At 41.6% G+C, this 19203-nt stretch overlaps 1 protein-coding gene across 1 annotated transcript; it reads left to right on the top strand.

Moving 5' to 3' along the window:
• The first annotated feature begins 12680 nt into the window (after positions 1-12680).
• LOC106455904 (keratin, type I cytoskeletal 19-like) lies at positions 12681-17513 on the top strand. Its single transcript, XM_005746018.1, has 8 exons — positions 12681-13213; positions 13891-13973; positions 14228-14384; positions 14948-15112; positions 15234-15359; positions 15552-15772; positions 16740-16774; positions 16874-17513. Exons 1-8 carry the CDS (start codon positions 12830-12832, stop codon positions 16978-16980), a joined length of 1278 nt encoding a protein of 425 aa, XP_005746075.1. The 5' UTR covers positions 12681-12829; the 3' UTR covers positions 16981-17513.
• The last annotated feature ends 1690 nt before the right edge of the window (positions 17514-19203 follow it).

Here is a 19203-nt window from a genome sequence, read left to right as displayed (position 1 = left end):
CCCTGAATGTCTCCCTAATTCTGAGGTCTCAAGGATCGCAAGTTTGCAGAGACAGAGCAGGAGATGTAAGAAAAGTGCATGAAATTAAACGACCTTGTGTTTTATTTCTTGGGCTCTATTTTTGGGACTTTTAGAGAAGAGCAGGGTTTTTTCCCTTTTCTGTCACTTACTCGTATCACTTTAAGGTCTGCTACATTAAAAATGGCTCACAAAGATGAATCTATTTTTAGGAAGATGAACGTTTCACTATACCTGGACACCTTTTTTTGTTTTCAAAGAGCCTTGTTTGCGGATTTGCAAATACTTGAGCTGTCTGGATTTGCTTGCCAGGCAAAACAAGCATGTTTTGCTAAGAGAAAGGATGTGGGGCTACTATTACACACATCTGAGCTTCTTTGTGTTGCTGCAACCTAATATTGTCTCTGTCTAGACTTTCATTCTTTATCTCTGACTTTTTCATGTGGCTTCACTGATGGTTGTGGGTGTTGTGGTTATCTATCAGCGTGGCCAGAAAAGACAGGAAATGGGTTCATGTACAGAGAACAAAAAATCTGATATAAAGAGTGAAAGAGCAAGAGAAGGAGAATAAGTCTGTAACAGGACATGAGCTGTGTAGATTTTAATAATTAAACGCACACACACAAAGCACGCTGTCTAACTAAACAATGCCAGACTTGTATGCCAGGACACTTACTGTCATTGCACTCCCACACCCTGTCAGTAAGATGGATTGGCAGGAGAGCAGCAACTATGATAGTCAGTTGAAATCCAGGAAACAAAAAAGCAAAAACTTTCCATGATAAAAAAAAAACGCTCTTAGGGCGTAGAAGGTGGCTCTGCTTTGGGTGTCTGTGACAGATGATTTTTGCTGCAAGCGTGACGGGGGAATGCCATCGAGCCTGTTTCTGGATGCCGTGTTGCTCCCTCAGACATCCAAGATGTGTTTTTTTATTGCACTGCATTTAACTGATGGGTTTAAGCAGGTGTTAACTTGTTACACAAATTTAAGGAGAAAAGGTGGAGGCGTTAGAGGTGGACACTGCCCAAAAAGAGAGTGAAAAACAAAACAAATCCACCCCGGATTATGAGTTTACCACCAAACAGTCTCACGAACATGAACTTTGCCTCTTCGCATTCCTCGACCTCTGTTTCCTTCGAGGGAGGAGGGGCGGCAACAGCTCTTTGATCCTTCTTCATGTGATCCCTCATTTTCATGAGCCTTTTGCTAAACGTGTCTGACAGAAAAAACAGAAGGAACCTGTTATAAACACACAATACCTTTCATCCTTTGTTTCGTAATTACTGCTTAAAACCAACTCAGTGCCAACAGTTTTTGTTCATACACGGTATCACCACAACAGTCACTTCAGATCTGATTTAGAGACTATTGTGGGCTAAGTCCAAAACTACAGAAAGGATTAACTTCGCATAAACTCCACCAGACTCTGCTGTAGGGGTTATGTTCAGCTAAAGCGTGTGTCATGTGCTTTTACTTGTGGTATAAAGTACACAACAGTTATACTTTAACCTGTGTTGGCTTTTATTTATACCTGTAAACCGCTCGCTCAGGCACCATAAAGTATGTTTCTACTCAAATCACTATTATCAATCATTGTGCTGTTTAAAGCTTCACTAAGAAATGTTTTCATTTCCACAATGCCAAATGACTAATGTAAAGGACAACACAACAGGAGACCAGGTCGTCTCACCTCTGCAGAAAGTTTAGACATCTTTCAGGTAATTGTGTTTGTATTTTCCCTCTAAGCAGCAGCCAGCACTTTTAGGACACTATTCGAATCCTTTTAACCTCGATGGTGGAGCGCTAGGGATATATTGCTGCATTCAGTTACTGTCCATGGGCATCATACGCACGCACTTAGCTGCTAGTGAGTGCTAATTAACAGACTAATAAAAACCGGAATTTCACTCACTAAAACTGAAGCACAAACATGTTGAACAGACAAACTGTGCTATTCTTCAGATAATTCCACTAAAAACCTCCAAAAGTTGATTCTGTTCATCTGGACGCAGCGTTTTGTGGGAGAAACGTTTCGTCACTCATCCAGGTGACGTCTTCAGTCTCAGCTGACTGCAGGTTTCAATCTTATAAACAGTACATTTGCATAATGACTGAAACCAGCCCGCTGAAGGAACAATGGGCTGGGAGGTCAGTTCCTTAATCATAATTATGCAAATTCTCATGACGATTGATCAACTACCACTGATCAATGTCCATGAGTCCCATTCACAGAGAGTTGGGGAATGGCTGTAATCACAGCATTGTAAGATGGTGACAGATGTACCCTTAGGCCCCCTCCTCAATTCAGAGATGGTCTTTCCCATTTCACGTAAATGCCCTCCTTGACTCCGCCCTCAAACCAGCATTCCTCCTTGTCCAGGATGTTACATCCTCATCACTGAAAGAGTGTCCACTGGCCTGTAGGTGTAAATAGACTGCAGAGTCCTGGCCTGACGAGGTGGCTCTTCTGTGTTGTGCCATCCGCTTCGCCAGAGGTTGTTGGTTCCCCGATGTATAAATCCTGCCAATCCTCCTGCACTTAACAGCGTACACTATGTTACTCTGTTTGTGTCGGGGGACCGGATACTTGGGGTGAACCAATTTTTGGCGCAGCGTGTTTTGGGTTTTAAAAGCCACAGAGACCTGGTGTTTAGAAAAAATGCGTCTCAACTGCTCCAATGCTCCTGACACATCACTACAGGTTTTCACTTAGGCAGCGGTTGTTCTTCTCTCCTGGATCGGCTGGAGCTTTCTTTAGGCGCCTTCCCAGCTTTGACAAAAGTCCAGCTGGGATAACCACATTTACTCAGGGCCTTCTTGATGTGCCGTTCTTCTGCCTCCCTGGCAGATGTCCCCCCATTACTGATGGGGGACATCTAGACACAGTGTAAGAAGGCTAACCTGCCACTTTTCATATCCTCCCTGGTGAATTTGATGTGTCAGTCCACCGAGTTAATGTGATCTGTGAAATGTGGTACGTCCTGAGATTTGATTTTCACCCAGGTGTCATCCACATACCTGAACCAATGGCTTGGTGGTGTTCCAGGGTAGGAAAGCAAAGCCCTCTTTTCCACTTCTTCCATGTACAAAATGGCCACGATGGGTGAAACTGGGGAGCCCACGGCACACCCATGTTTCTGCCTGTAGGACTGACCCTTGAAGTAGGTGGAATGAAGACACAGTTCCAAAAGCAAACGCACTTCGATGGTGAGAGTGGTTCTGTTGCTGAGGTTGGTCATCTTGTAATCTCTTACATTCAAGTTTGTCCTTTAACCAGTTCACGATGCCCTTGCAATGTGAGCGCTGTCGCTTAAATCGAATGAGCCACACTTCAGTATTTTTCCACCCCCTCATGGAATCTGTGACATCACGAATACCCCTGATTGATCGTTTGCTATGATCGGCCTGGAGCAGCACCATCACTGTGATATACGCCACATCAGTAATCTTTATGGTTTGGTTCGGCCTTTCAGTTCTACACGAGTAATCTGTAGATATTAAAGCATTGATAGTGGTGCCAACTTCCTGCTTACAGTTTGGATAAGGAGCCTTCCTGTCTCAGCTTGTCATTTGCACATTGTGAAATTAATGGTTTTTGCCAGTTTGACGTGGAACAATCTGACTCAGATACCTCATGAATTCATGGGAATGCAGAATAAGAGCAGGTTTTTGTTATGTTTGATCCCAGTAATTTACAACTAACACGTTATGCATAAAGAGCTTTTAATCATCTGTAATTGAGTGGTGTGGTTTCTTCACGCGTTCCAGCACTCACACAGTGTCAGAAGCAGAACGAGCACAAGTTAAGCCCTTCACACCTTAGACATAAACGCGGATCAAACCACTGGAAGCACTGGAAACAATGTGGTAACGACCAGAAATGCATCATGCCATACATTTCACGGCTGCTAAGCCAACAAATGTGACATGCACAAGTTCATAACAGTGAGGATGATTGAAGGGAACAGCTTGATCGTTTTGTCACGCACTGGGCAAGGTGGCTCCTCCCAACAGAGCAGGAAAGTGAGCAGAACATCTTTAATCAGTCGTTTGTCGTTAACATATATTGTCAATGTCACAGCAGTCTCATTCTTACACATTAATGAGACGTGAGGAATCAAGACATGAAACAAGCGTCTCCGAGGACAAGGAATAAATTGAGTGGAAACAACCTGAAGGGACAAAGTATTAAATTCTTTAAATATTTGTATAATATAGATTTTTAAAAGAGCCTGAAAAACAATTATCTTCATCGCACTTTGTTTGACATTCATAAAGCACCCCAGGGTTACAGTGTGTTTGCTTCTCACAAAACAATTAGACTAGGCGTGCCACTGTTGGCTGTCATTTATGGTTGCGTAGAAAAAAAGGTTGGGCAAATATCTCAAACGTCTCGAACAAGTCAGAGCCGGGAGCTCAAAGGAGTTCCCGGGAGGCTGTGGGGTCAGAGAGTATGCTGGATGGCAGGTACCTGTCAAACTGCAGAGGCTTTCTCACTTCACTCAAGTTCGGCTTTGGCATGTTTATGTATGTGTTTAGTTGAGTGAACGGGGTCTAGTATACTGAGTATATTTCAGCTGTTTAGCCCAGGACACAGGGGCGCGTTTAAATATATATTTTACTCACATTTAGCCACTTCTTTTCTCCTTGTGATTTGACCACTAGAGGGAAGGATTTGACAAACTGGAAAAAGCACAAAAACACTGACAACAATGATAATGATTTTAATATCATGAGGGGGGAAACTGAATGACTGAGGCCTGAAAAATATATTTTATGTAGTTCCACTTGACTTTATCACCCACTTGAGAGACCAGTGATAAGACTTAGACTACAGTAAGATTAGCTGTAATTTACCATCAACCATTAATTTAATCTCATCTGTTTAATTTCTAACCCTCATGAAAAAACTCTTAAACTACCTTCAGTTTAAGACCTAAATATAGCTAAATCCTTCAATAAATGGTTATTTAGTGACCATTAGGACAGCCAACAAGCTGTAAACACTGCACATATGAGCTTATTATAAAAGCAGCTGTCTCCTATGTGGACAGCAATTAGCTGTGTAAGGTTTCTGGTCTTAGAACCTGCAGTTTTATTTGTCTTTGAAAACGAGGAGTTGTGCTCATTTTATAAAACGTTCATGCTTTTTCATCAGTACTCTGTTCCTCCTGCATTCTGGTTATACCCCCTGTTAATATTTAGTGTGTATTTGTTCCTTCAGTGGTCTAAAGTGCTTGGAAATAAAAGCTGGATTTCTTTAAGTTGTTTGAAGATGCTTCACCTCTCATCCAAGAAGCTTCTTCAGTTAAGAACTGATTAATTTCACAATGTGCAAATGACTTGCTGAGACAGGAAGGCTCCTTATCCAAACTGTAAGCAGGAAGTTGGCACCACTATCAATGCTTTAATATCTATAGATTACTCGTGTAGAGCTGAAAGGCCGAACCAAACCATAAAGAATACTGATGTGGCGTATATCACAGTGATGGTGACGCTGCTCCAGGCCCCTCATTGCAACCGATCAATCGGGGGTATTTGTGATGTCACAGATTCTGTGGAGGTAAAAAAAAAAAAAAGAGAAAATACTGAAGTGTGGCTCATTTGATTTAAGCGGCAGCGCTCACATCGCAGGGGATCAGGGGTCCGTGAACTGGTTAAAGGACAAACTTGAATCTATGAGACTGGGGTTCAAGTCCACCGTGATGCTCTGAGTTCATGCGGACTTAGTTTTATAGTTACTTGATTTGTTTTTTTATTTAATTATGTCCACACCTTTGTTAGGTTCATGCAAAAAAAAGTTCTTGATTTGAGTAAAAGTCAACAGATGTGCAGTTGCTCTGATGGTCTAATATTGTTCTAATCTTGAGGCTATCTCCTGCACCACCAAGAGCACCCTGACGGGAAACATCTGCACCTGGTATGAAACAGCACCAAGCAGGACAGAGTGGGGCGAATGCATCATTCGCTCTGAGCTTCCTGACCTTCAGCTCTGAACTGAAGAAGCTTCTAGGATGAGAGGTGAAACGTCTTCAAGCAACTTAAGGAAGTCCAGACGCTTTTCTTTCCAAGCTCTTTAGACTACGATGACCTGGATGACTGAGAACCTTCACAGACTTGTTGCTTCAGTGTTTCCCCGTGTGCTGATTTCTGTTTATTTTGGTAGTCTTATGATAACCCGTGTTTTGCATTTATGTGTGTCTTCCCTTTGTCCTTTATCACATCGTCTGTTATCCTTCCTTGCGTGAGTGTTTCTGCCAGAATTCTGTTGGTTGTTTGTTTTGGACTTTTTGTGAAGAAGGTGCCAGATGTTATCATTTCTGTCTATTTTACCCGCCTGAATCTAACCTGCCTAGAGCACCAAGACTGACATTAAAACAGCAAATAATTACATGTCAAATTAACCTCCTAGGACTTGGCGTCCACATATGTGGGCATCAGATTTTGGGTTGTTTAGACCAAAATGCTAAATTTGCTCTACAAGGGTCTGATATCCACTAACAAGGACATTATACTGCCACTGTTCTATCGAAATTTAACATGAATTTTTCTCAGAAACAAAATAAAGGTAAAAGAACAAAAACAGGTAATTCTTTGTTTTTACATTCATCAGGCCCTAATCCGCCCAAATAGCAAAGAGAAATTAAAAATGCCATGAAAGAGTTCGGGTCTTAGGAGGTCAAACCAGTGAGCTGAAAACGCACAGAAAAGGGAAGCTAATGCAGAGGTAGCTTAAACCTGCGTTCTTTCTGTTCGTCTGCTCTCGCTGCAAAAACATCTTTGCTCACCTGATCTATGATGTAAACATTTACTAAGGAGGTTGTGCTTTAAGTCACTACTTTAAATTCTTATTTAATACAACATGATTTACATTTTTATCATTATCCTCCCATTTGCAGTAAATTAGATGATAAAGCAGGGCAAATAAAGTTTTATGGACAGAGTTAAATCTGACAGTTTAATAAAGTTAGAATAAACATATGTACCGTTTCATGTTCACCTTCTGCTTCAGCAGCATCTGCTGCTTTTCAGTTTTACACGATGACAGACGCCAGGACGCTTAACTCGAGCCTTCAGAGTCACAGCGTGTGGCTGAAAGCTGCTTCATCAGAGGTGAACTCCAGATCACAGCGATAACTGTTAAACCTGCATTTTTACAAGCGACCGTTTTCACATTACAGGCATTCACTCGATTCTTACTTTAAGCTCTTGTGTGTCTAACTCCAGTCGTGTTGGTCCAGAGCTAAACTTCCTTGTCATTTTAACCCAACATTTAATCTTGTTTGTTTAGGCATCGAGTAGGAGTGTATACTTGCACGCATTTGCACCTTCTAAAACCTTCTGAGAGAACCATATCTGGATTTCATCTGTGTTTTCTTTTTTCCTTGCAACGAATTTGCCTGCAAGGAATTCTTGTCAGTAATTCATTGAAAACCTGGAATAATGTGAATTATTTCAGAGTGAAATACTTTTCCTGATCACACTGAAAGGTAAGGGACACTGAACAGGACCTACCCCTGCATTTATTAACAGCAAAACATCTGCCAATTGCCTCTAGTTGAAGTAATTGGACATAATTTAAATGAAGCATTGATGTGTTTGGATACATGTCTGTATAAGAACAAACAGGCTTCATGGGAATTGGAGCCTATTCACAAGTTTTAAAAGAAGGCTCTTGGCAACTGCTGTGAAAATGAAAATAAAATGTGTTTATAGTTTCTGTTTATCCAGGAGTTTACCACCATTACTGCCAAGATCAACACCTACCCGTACTATTCAACATTTTTTGTGCAACAGATAAGCAATGCAATCATATCAATCAGAATGGAACATTCCTACTCTCAGTTGTTTAAAATCCATGAGGCCACAGACCTGTGCTTCCTTCAGGATAGAAATGTTTCTTCAGATGTTCAGGTTTTTTTCCTTCAGGCTGCCACACATCATGTCTAATAAAGAAGAAAACATTATTCTAACTTTGCACATTTTATTCTGGTGTTAACAGCTGATCTTGGTAAAAGTATGATTTGTGGACTGTTGTTTTATTAGCACTCAAGGAAAACATGGATCCAGCAGCGAGCTGTGAGTTTACAGCGGATCAAACCTGAAGCTGAACATGGCTGATTTTATTTAACTAAGCTTAAGATGATCTTTTGTTTATTGTCCACAGATGCACATTGAACCCAGTCTACAGTCTGTTAGATGATGTCTGCAACACCATCCATGTTAGTGTTTTGGTCGCAGCTGCGTTTGCTTTTCTTTGCCTTTTTCTGGGCAATTCAGAACCACCAGTGAACCTAAGTCCACTAACTGCATGTGGCAGGAAGCCAGAGTGCTTAGAGAGCATCCACGCAGACAGCAAAACATGGAAAGGCCCTGGCTGGATGGGGGATTTGAAACCACAACCTTCTTGCTTTAAAGAAATAGTGGCAACCACTGCAGACACACACATGTCTGCTAATCCGAACTAAAGAACAAATAACTAACTTCTACAAATACTAGAAATCACTCAATGAAATAGAAATCGTGCATCTTTGATAGTTTCTACAATAGAATACAATAGATAGATGGAATAGCCTTTTATTGTCATTGTGCATGTACAACAGAATTATGGGTGATAATAACATTATGGGTGACAGCAGAAATAAATAAGAAACGGAAGAAATATATACAAAACATGAGAAAGACACACATTAAAGAACAAAGTGCTTGGATGTAGTGCACAGAAAAGACTTAGATTGGTGGGTGGGTGGACACCGGTGGGGTGTGTCGGTGTTTGTTAACAGTCTGAATGGCCCAGGGGAAGAAGCTGTTTCTGAGTCTAGAGGTGTGGGATGTGATTGACCTGAGGCGCCAGTCAGAAGGCAGCGGGTCAAAGTGCTTGTGGACAGGGTGTGTGCGAGGGGTCACCTGTGATGGCCCAGGTTTTTCTGAGACAGGAGGTTCTGGTGATGGCCTCCAGGGGTGGCAGAGGGCAGCCAGTTATGTTTTGGGTGGTGTTAATTACTATGTGCAGATTCCTGTTCTCAGTCGTGGCCTCTACGTACCAAACATCCAGACAGTAAGAGAGCATGCTCTCCACTGAGGAGCGGTAGAAGGCCAGCAGCAGCTTCTGCACACGGAGGAAGTGCAGCCACTGCTGGGCTTTCTTTACCAGGGAGATGGTGTTGTGGGTCCAGGTGAGATCAGCGGCGATGTGGGTGCCCAAAAATCTGAAGGTGGAGACAGATTCACCCTGTTCTACATTTGTGATGATGAGTGGAGTGGACCTGTCTGTGCCTCTTGAAGTCCATTATGACACAGCACATCAACCATTTGTCAGTTAACTGAATTAAATGTTCATAAATGCACCAACAGCACAAACAGAGTCAACTGTTCCACTTCAGTGACTCCAATTAGCTGAGGTGAGTCCAAGAAGACAGCTAACAACTATAGATGGAAACAACCTGTCAGTCAAAGCAGGCACTCCCTTCATGGCATTGAAATGGATCACTTATAATAACGGTCACCCAGTATGAAGGACTCAGGAAGGAAGTTTTGCAAACACATGATTCATCTTCTAAATTGTAGGAAAAGTTTCTTCTCTTCTGGTTTGTATGAGCGCTCATATGAATCTAAAAAGCTGCTCATCCAACTTTTAGCAAACGCAACCCAAGTGCTCACCTACAAAAGCTTGTGCAACAGCAGCAGCCCGAGAGAACAACACTCCAGAGAAAATGACTTTTTCAGAACTGGCTACATCTACCAAAGATGTATCATATTTAATTAATTAATTTCTTGGTAACACTGACGTCAGGCTGCGTTTGTTGGACGTGTCAGTGTTTTTTGATAGAAAAGGGGAGGTACCAGACCTAACTCCAGTTCTATGAGTGCGTTTAAGGTGCCCCCAAAGAAAGAGTGCCACCAGAGCCGATCTAGGAGAGCCGTTCCACTTCATGGTAACCTCACTGTGCAGAAGACAACTGCAGTTCAGCTGTGTGTGCAGGAGGGGGAGTGTGTAATTAATTAATTAATTAATTAAATTGTAAAATCTTTATCTATATCTGCTTCCACACAGAAAAAAGCACCCTTTTTTTGCAAGTACAGCATAAAAAATGTCAGAATTTAAATAAAATAACACGAGGATCTCATCTGGACAACCAACTGCTCCAAGTTGGTCAAGAAGGCGCCTCTTCTTCCTGAGGACTCTGAGGAAGAACCACCTGTCCTCAGACATCCTGGTGAACTTCTACCGCTGCACCATCGAGAGCATCCTGAACAACTGTATAACAGTCTGGTACGGGAGCTGCTCTGCCTCAGCCCGAATAAACTGCACTACTGTAAATGTTATATAGACAGTCGTTCTGTACTATACAATAATTATAGTTTTACAACTGTTTATAACTTGTATAGTTTCATATTTATATCCTGATCATAGCTTGTACACTCACTACAGCCTGTACATACTTATAGTTATAGCATATTCATAACATACCTCCATGTACATTGTAACATACCCATAATAGACCCATATTTTGTATTGTATCTATATATCTATGTTATTACTAAAGCACTTTCTGGATGGATGCGAACTGCATTTTGTTGCCTTGTACTTTTGATATGTGCAATGACAATAAAGTTGAATTCTGATTCTGATTCTTTTCTCCATAAAACACAACCTTTGTACGTTGATTGGTTGGTCCAGGATTTATGACAGGACACATTTTATTGTAAGAGATAATTACATGTTAGACATACAGCACACTGGAGACTTCCACATGTACATAAGAAACAGCTGGTTGTAGGGAGGGAAAATGATGCAATCCAGTAACTGCTGCTTGTTTCCTGACATCAAAATGGCTCGTGGCGTGGTGACATGCCTGAGACTCACATAAAGACACTTTACTACTACTAAAACATCTATACTGCACCAACCAGGTGTTTTAAAAGTGTGATAAAAAGTAGTAGAAACTTGAGCTTCAGCTCTGTAGGCTAGAGGTGTAAATACTGGCCCAGTATCACTGATACCAAGTACCAGTAGTGATACAACAAACTTAATGAGGTGAATGCATCATTGTTGTGCTATATAAATACATTCATCTTAACAGTTAACACAGAACGGTTATTATATCCAGGCATTTACATTTTTTCACTTCCAATAAAATAATTTAACATTTTTCAAAAGATGATTACATTATTTCAATCTTTGAATGTACTCTATTGGTAACCAGTCAGCTGAAGTAACAGCTATCGTGACCAAAAACACTTTGAAAATTACTAATGCTGTTGAGCCCACATGAGTCATAACTGAAACATGACTTTCACCACCATAAACTACCTGGGTTTTCTCTACCAGGAGCCTCGGTGTCTGTGCCGGGGATCTGGGTCTCTTTGAGCGTTTTTTTTATTTTTTTTATTTTGCAGCTTGTTGTTGCCTTTTTCAGTTTTTCATCCGTTTGTACAAACTGTTTTGCAACAGCAGAGAATTCCCTTCTTACACACATATTGCAGTTTGCTGTGTGTTCACTGACAGCTGTAAAATGTTCCTGCAGGATGCTCCTCTCTGCAGCCCGCATGTGTCTTTGCACAAGGTGTCACATGACAGAACGAGGGGGAGAATCGTATGTGCATGAGAGGAGCTGTGTTTGCACAGACACGTCTACTTTGTGATGAAAGGGGAGCAACATACTGAACCTAAGGAGTGAAAAACTGAAACTGAAGTATGCCATCCCCATCTATATGATGCCAGTAGCAACGTTGCATTAATACTATCTATGTTTGGATCAGTCCGCCCGCTCTTACCACAGGCCCCCATTCATATGCATTCCCAAGAGAACTGTATCAGAAGTTTTCTGGTTTCACCCTGGTTAAGAGTCTATGGCCACCCCTTGGCTCCGCCTCTGTTCAGAGAATGAAGCTTGTCTGGTCAGGTAACCCTCTTATCCCTGGGTTTTACCACTTCTTATGCCTCATATGGAATACAGTTACTTTGTAGATTAATATATATAAAATATATCATTTCGAGAGACTCCTTTTATTCTTGTGGTTAGTTTGTAGGTCTGTCACTCTGTAACACCTACTGTAAGAAGCAGTTACTAACTAACAGCCGTACAGGCGATACATTCGAGCCTAATCTTAGCTGCATTTGCATTTATGGCTTAACTACCATACAGTACTGGCAAATGTTTCAGATGTGTCCGAGCAGAATCACCATGAGTCACCCTGAGTAAATTCAGAATGCGGCCCATAGAAAAAACCGCGGATGTGGCATAGACAGATGTGAGCAGACGCTAACTCTGGTCTCTGTTAGCCACAGACCACCTTTAAAGGGAAAGAGTCTGCATTTCACCCGACCCATAGAAGGTGGACCTGCGCCTGACTTTGGGCATCCTGTCTTCAGCCTGTGTCAACAGGTCAAAATGCCAACTGTGAGACACATTAGGGTGACACGTTCATCTCTGTAAGGATATTATTTTTGGTCTTTGTTATGAGCGAATTATTCTATGAAGATCATTCCCACATACTTCTACCAAAAGAGAAATTCATCTTTCATTTCCTCCTCAGATTAAGAGGCTTAATTGAAAATGACGAACGGCACGAACAATGGCCAACACGCCTCTTGAACAAAATATTCAGTGGCGGCCGTTACAGCGAATACCAAAAAGACCCAACACGCCTGGTCACACCTGCAGTGACGAGCAGTATACCTGTTTGGCAGCTCCCTCCTCTCATTGCCCTATAAAACCTTCCTCCGGGCTCCGTCAGCACCACCTCTTGCGTACCACTCGTGGAGACTTAGCGATCGCCGCACCTGAGAACAGAGACCGACTCATCATGACCTCCATCCGCCACGGATTATCCGCTCTTTCCCTCTCCTCCGCGCCCAGCCTGCGAAGCTCTCGGGGTACAATGAGCGTCTATGGCGGGGCAGGTGGTAGAAACGTCCGGGTGTCTTACGCCTCCAACGGCCTCGGCTCCGGCTTTGACTTGTCACAGACGCTCTCAGGTGACAGCGGCAGCTTCTCCGTATCAGGCAACGAGAAGGTGACTATGCAGAACCTCAACGACCGGCTGGCTTCCTACCTGGAAAAGGTGCGCTCTCTGGAGACTTCCAACGCGCAGCTGGAGCGTCAAATCCGCGAGTGGTACGAGAAGCAGACCCCCACTGTCAGGGACTACAGCAAGTATGAGAAAATCATCGCAGACCTGCGCAAAAAGGTGAGCTCTCCCCTTCAGTAAATGTTTAAGTAAAGAAAACAATTTCAAAACTTCAAAAAATGAAGCTGAACTCTTCTTTCCAACCCTTAAACTTTTTTCTTTATCTCCAACATCTGCTGTTGATAAGCTCTGAATGTTGTCGAACTAAGTTCCCCTCGTTTCTTAGTATTTTTTAACCCTTTCTGCATTCGGTGATGATGGAAATGCCGTTATTTGTTTGAAGAAAAACATAAAAATCAAACACAAATTAACGTTTCGACATATGTCGCCTCTTTTTCAAAGGAAGTCACCTGCTTCTTTTAAACACGATAAGGCTACTCTGCAACATTATCAATAACATATGGCATGCTGACACACCAGCAGCATCATTCAGTTGTCTGTCCGTGGAATGTGGATCAGATCTAAAAAACTACATGAAATGACAAACTGGACTTTGTTACTCAACAGGATGTAGAAACCCTGCCGTGAGTGATGCTCAGACGCACTTGATGAACAAAATAGTTCTTTGATCCTGTTAAAGCATTTACTCTGGAATGAATAAATAAAGTTATTCTGTGTAATAACCCAACCTTGCCAGCCTACATTCTGGACAATGAGTCACTAACACGCCTTTGTGGTAGTATTATATTCGGATTAGAAACCACTCACGCTATTTCTGCTTTGTTTACTTTTCCTAGATCGGCTTGGCCACACAGGACAACGCCAGGCTGATGCTGCAGATTGATAACGCCAGGCTGGCTGCAGAGGACTTCAGAATCAAGTGAGTGGGAACATTTGCCGATGTCTGTGTGGTGGGAAAATAATTAGCTGACTGGTATTTATTCAGACATGACTTCACCCGTTCTTGCTCTCTCTTGATATTTTCACTGACCCGTAACCTTCAACAACAAAAGGAAAAAGTGGTTTAACTGGCCCAGCTGGTTTTTGAGCCAACGCTACATCGTCTGTATTTGTTTTTGTTTTAACATCAATCGAGCAGCTACAGCAATATAAGCAATATTTTATCCCCAACAGGTTTGAGAATGAGCTGGCGGTGCGCATGTCGGTGGAGTCGGACATCGCCGGGCTGCGAAGGGTTCTGGATGACCTCACCATGAGCAGGTCTGATCTGGAGATGCAGGTGGAGGGTTTGAAGGAGGAGCTGGTCTACCTGAAGAAGAACCACGAGGAGGTGAGCGGCCTGCTGTCACTGACATCAGAGTGGCAGAACAAAAAACAGACATGTGATGCACTTTGAAAGTCTCAGGGCTGCACGTCGAGAAAACAGAGTGCAGAACAAAAGCATGAAAGTCGTTTTTGATGAGTCAGTTCACCAGCAATTTGACATCATTTGCCTACTCAAACAGCCGTTAATCCCGAATTTGTTTAGATCATTTTAATGTGACTTCAGAGCCTCAGGCTGATAAAAAAAGAGATAAGACTTTTCACATGACAGTCCAGGTCTGCTTAGATGACAAAAGTCTCATAAATGTCCACCTGCATAAAAAAACACATTCAAAGAAAAATGCTTTGGCCACACAGAACAACAGTGGGACACAGTGAAAACACAGCGAGTCAGCAGCACACAGAGTCATGAACTGAATCAGTGTGAGGCTACATGAATGCAGTGTTTATAAATTTTGGTACTTTCTGTAGCAGTCTGGTTTTAACTGGCTCTTCACCTTAGGACCCAAACTGTTTTTTTCCTCTCTTAGCATTTCATGCTCTTACCTGTTACTGTTGTCATGGTTTCAGGAGCTCGCAGCCCTGCGTGGACAGGTTTCTGGCAGCTCTGTGAATGTGGAGGTGGACGCCAAGCCTCAGGAAGACCTGAACAAGGTCTTGGATGAGATCAGAGCTCAGTATGAGGGCATCAATGAAAAGAACCGCCGTGAGATGGAGGCCTGGTATAAGGTCAAGGTGAGGAGAAGAGGCTGCACTTTGAACTGAATCATCTCATGACTGCACTAAAATAAATGTGATCACCCGATGGCTTGAATATCTTTGTGACCATTATTGTGTCCATTTTGATACCTTTTAGTTTGATGAGCTGAACAAGCAGGTGGCTTCCAGCACAGAGACCCTCCAGTCCTCAAAGACTGAGATCAACGATCTCAAGAGGACCCTGCAGGCCCTGCAGATCGAGCTACAGTCCCAGATCAGCCTGGTAAGGAAGGCTCTACATAGCAGCAACACATTTGCAGCATTTTCCTGAACACACCACAAACCGCAGTTAGTCAACCTGCCAGTCACCATTTTTTATGCCTTATGCGACTCAAGTGGAAATACGAGTTTCAAAACAAGCAATTAGCACTCGGCACACACTCATTTATCCTCGTGTGTTTACTCTCCCATGAAGAAATCTGCCTTGGAGGGTCAACTGTCAGAGACAGAGTCCCGCTACAGCCTGCAGCTTACCCGGCTCCAGGCTATGGTGGATGGCTTGGAGAAGGAGCTCAGCGAGGTGAGGGTGGACATCGAGAGGCAGTCCATGGAGTACCAGCTGCTGCTCGACATCAAGACCAGGCTGGAGATGGAGATTGCAGAGTACAGAAGATTGCTGGATGGAGAGGATATACAGTAAGTTACTTATAAATAAACATCTATCACTGTAAATCTAACTACTTTTGCAGTAAAGCAGAGGTTTAAACTGGTGCCAGTGGCTGTATTAATGTGCTAGTGCTCTGGCATCAATGCATTTAAAGTCAGCCAAAGCTGACGAGAGGAGCAGGAGTTGCAGCTAATCCAAAAAAAATTGAATAAAAATTTTGTAATCAGTAAAGACGCGGTTTGGCGACCAGTAGAATAGTTCCTGGGTTTTTCCAATGTTAGCTGCATAGGCGAAGACCACCCTCACTAACTTCTGATGCACTCCCATTCATTTTGTTCTGTAAACAGGCCTGAAATATAATACAAACCGCACAGTTCAAGAGTTACTCCTTGTCAGCTTTCAAAGGTTAAAGGGTTGGATGAAGAAATGGTGGTAAAAACGCTTCCTGCCAGAAGAAGGAAACATGAGTAAAACGAATGTGTCATAATCTTAAAGCTGTGGGCATTAAAAAAAAGACCCAACAACATAATTTTGTGTTATAGTTTGTTTTATTAAAGCAAACCAAAGTTTTGGGAATGCCAAGCATCCTTAAAACATTAAAATGTTTCAAAAGCACAAACAGGAAAGGCAGGTCCAGTTCAGTATCCCGAGTATCCTCAGAAAGCAGGAGGATACAGCACTCTGTGGCCAAATAAAGCAAACTTTAACCCTTAATAACATCAAACCAGCTGAGCTATACAAATTCCCTCTCCATATAGATGTCATAAAAGAGGAAATTGGCTGTAAAGACTTTTATTTTTTATCTTATTTTATTATATACCAGGCTGTAAACATGTTCATTTGTGCTGTAAAGCTGGAAACTTTAACGTGGGAGTTTGTGGACACTGACTCACATTTGGAAAGTTTTAAAAGTTCCTGCACCCAAAAGTTCATCATTTAGTACTTTTTTCCTTAAACTTGTAGCAATCCAAAATTAACTTTTTTGCTTTCATGCAGGAAAACCGTTAAGGTCGTCGAGGTCAAAGAAGAACGTAAGTTTACGTCACTGCTGCTTTTATTTATTTCAGTGTTGTTGCCTGGTAAAATGACACATACTACAGGTTTAAATTATGTTCCTATTCGCTCCGCAGGTAAACCAGTCAGAACCCAGAGGAAAAAGGTGGTGATTGAGGAGATCGTTGATGGGAAAGTGGTGTCCCGCTCAGAAGATGTAGACACAGAGGTCATCAGCAAGTAGACAGACTCTCAGCAGATCTGTACCAAAAAAACAACCAATAGGTGCCCTTCCTGTCCTCAGATGTCTACTAAAGCTATTCAGGAAGAGAATTTGTAAATATTTCTCTCCTAAATCTTTTTTTTTTTTTTTTTTTTGGGGATTGCTATTTGGGTTTTATTTTTCTCAGAAAATATTTATTCTGATTTAATGTTTCAGAAAATAACAAAGCTATTAAAATTGGAATAAAAAGTTTCTAAAAACCAGCGACACGGAGTCTACTCCTGCAGTGCCTCACTCATACATTAGGTGGCACTGTCAAGCAGATTAGTGAAAAAGCGTTTGTGCAAAGTCAATTTTAATATTAAGGTACATTTTCAATGTTGTATGAATGGAAATGGCATTTTATGTAGCAAATCTTACATTAACAGTGCTGAAGGTGTCACATGATGCTTTTTATAAGGGAGCCAATATCCTTGAAATGCTTAGACCACTGTGCTGTGCTATTCCACAGAAGGAGAGCAGACCTCGCTTCCCATAAACATTTGTGTCTCTGAGCTCTTTGTGTCCTTGTTTTCATTTCCTCAAATGAACAAACATCTGCCTTCCTTTTCGTGTCATTTTCTAACCTAAACACAAGAAACGCGCACAAAGCTTTCAGCCCTTCCTTTTAAAAGAACATGCACATGCCTCATAATTAAACTTAATGTGACACACTGCAGTTTTGGTGCTACTTTTAGGGACTGTACAAAAACAACTAGCAGGTGACAATATTTTCTTTGTTTACATAGTATTCTTAGAGCAGGTATATCTTTCATGTAACCAACGCCAGGCTAAGCGATGTAGTTATTAATTATCACACACACACACACACACACTTTGATTATTTGGAGACAAATGCATCAACGTATTCTTAATTATAGACCATAATTAAAATGAAAATTATGTTTTGTGGGCAATTCCTGTCTGTAAGTATTAAATATAAACATATGTCTACAGATTTACAATAAATTAATCACTCCTACCCTTATCCATGGCATACATCGAATGAGCTACACTGTGCTGCAAACATGGTGAGTATTCAGGATCAGCTCTTAACATTTAACATTCGTACGAGATTGATGTTACTTTAGCTTTATCATATTTATCATACGATTATTAATAATCACTTAATACAGACTATGTGTAATTACACACAAACATATTTTAAATTCTAATGTTTTTCTTTGCTTTGTTGTCCATAAACCTGAAATCAGCGCTGAGCTGAGGAAGAGTTCCTTACTCTCACTTTAAGTGACCAGAAACATGGTGACAGTCTGAAGATTGACTGCTGCAAGTCTTTTTGTGGTCTTCACCTGTTAGTTTGAGAAACCACTTGTGTGAGAGGTGAAACGGCTTCACAGACTTAAAACAAAAAGTCCAGTTGCCTTTTATTTTCAAGCTCTTACAGTTACCACGACTGATGAAAACCTGCACAGACATAAACATCATGTAGTGACTTACGAAGTGATTCACTCCTCTCTGCTCATGCAGTGTATGTCAGTGTCCACTAGATATCAGTATGCTCACAAAGATCGTCTGTTCCTGTTTCTGCAAAGTCTTTGACAAGTGGAGGTGATGCTTGTTTGTGCCCTCACCAAGTGACAGCTGGGACAGGCTTCATACTCGGGTCATGTCTATTTTTAGATTCAATAAAAAAAAAAAAACTAATTTAAAATTAATATTGGCTGACACAAAGATATATTTGAAGACACACAGAAGTAGAATGACAGTTTTCAGTGGGAACAGACCAGTACATCTCTTATATGTGTCATGTGAGACTGTTATGAAGAGTGGGGTGGGCTAATTCCATTTAAGCAAACGTTTTAGCATCAAAATATAGTTAAAGCACCTTACTTTTATCATTAATTCCTTTTTTGTATTTTTAAATTATGAATATGCACTATAGGAAGATATATGTATTAAATGTAGATCACTTTGAGATGGTGTTAACTACTTATATTCTATTGAGTAGCTTTATCTGCATTAGCACAGTAACATATATTACAGAGTACAAAGGATAGCACTAGTACTAGTATTTTCGTGTCAGATGAAAATACTAGTACTAAGTGCTACATGTTCTCATCCAGTGTGGTTAATCTAGCGCATGTTTTTGGCGAGAGGGCATCACTACTCGGCGCCCAGAGGGCCCAGTTTTCCACTTCCTGGTAGAAGCTTCCTAAGTGAAAAGTTTGAGGTGTAGTTTCA

The sequence above is a fragment of the Pundamilia nyererei genome, unplaced genomic scaffold (genome assembly GCF_000239375.1).
Source record: "Pundamilia nyererei isolate P.nyererei 1_Seehausen unplaced genomic scaffold, PunNye1.0 scaffold00171, whole genome shotgun sequence".
In the NCBI taxonomy this organism is placed as follows: Eukaryota; Metazoa; Chordata; class Actinopteri; order Cichliformes; family Cichlidae; genus Pundamilia; species Pundamilia nyererei.
This window is presented reverse-complemented; position numbering and strand designations above follow the sequence as displayed.

Coding starts and splice junctions, on each gene's coding strand:
- LOC106455904 (XM_005746018.1), top strand. CDS start 12,830: ATGACCTCCATCCGCCACGGATTATCCGCTCTTTCCCTCTCCTCCGCG. Junction 14,385..14,947: donor TGAAGAAGAACCACGAGGAG/GTGAGCGGCCTG, acceptor TCATGGTTTCAG/GAGCTCGCAGCCCTGCGTGG. Junction 15,360..15,551: donor TACAGTCCCAGATCAGCCTG/GTAAGGAAGGCT, acceptor TCTCCCATGAAG/AAATCTGCCTTGGAGGGTCA.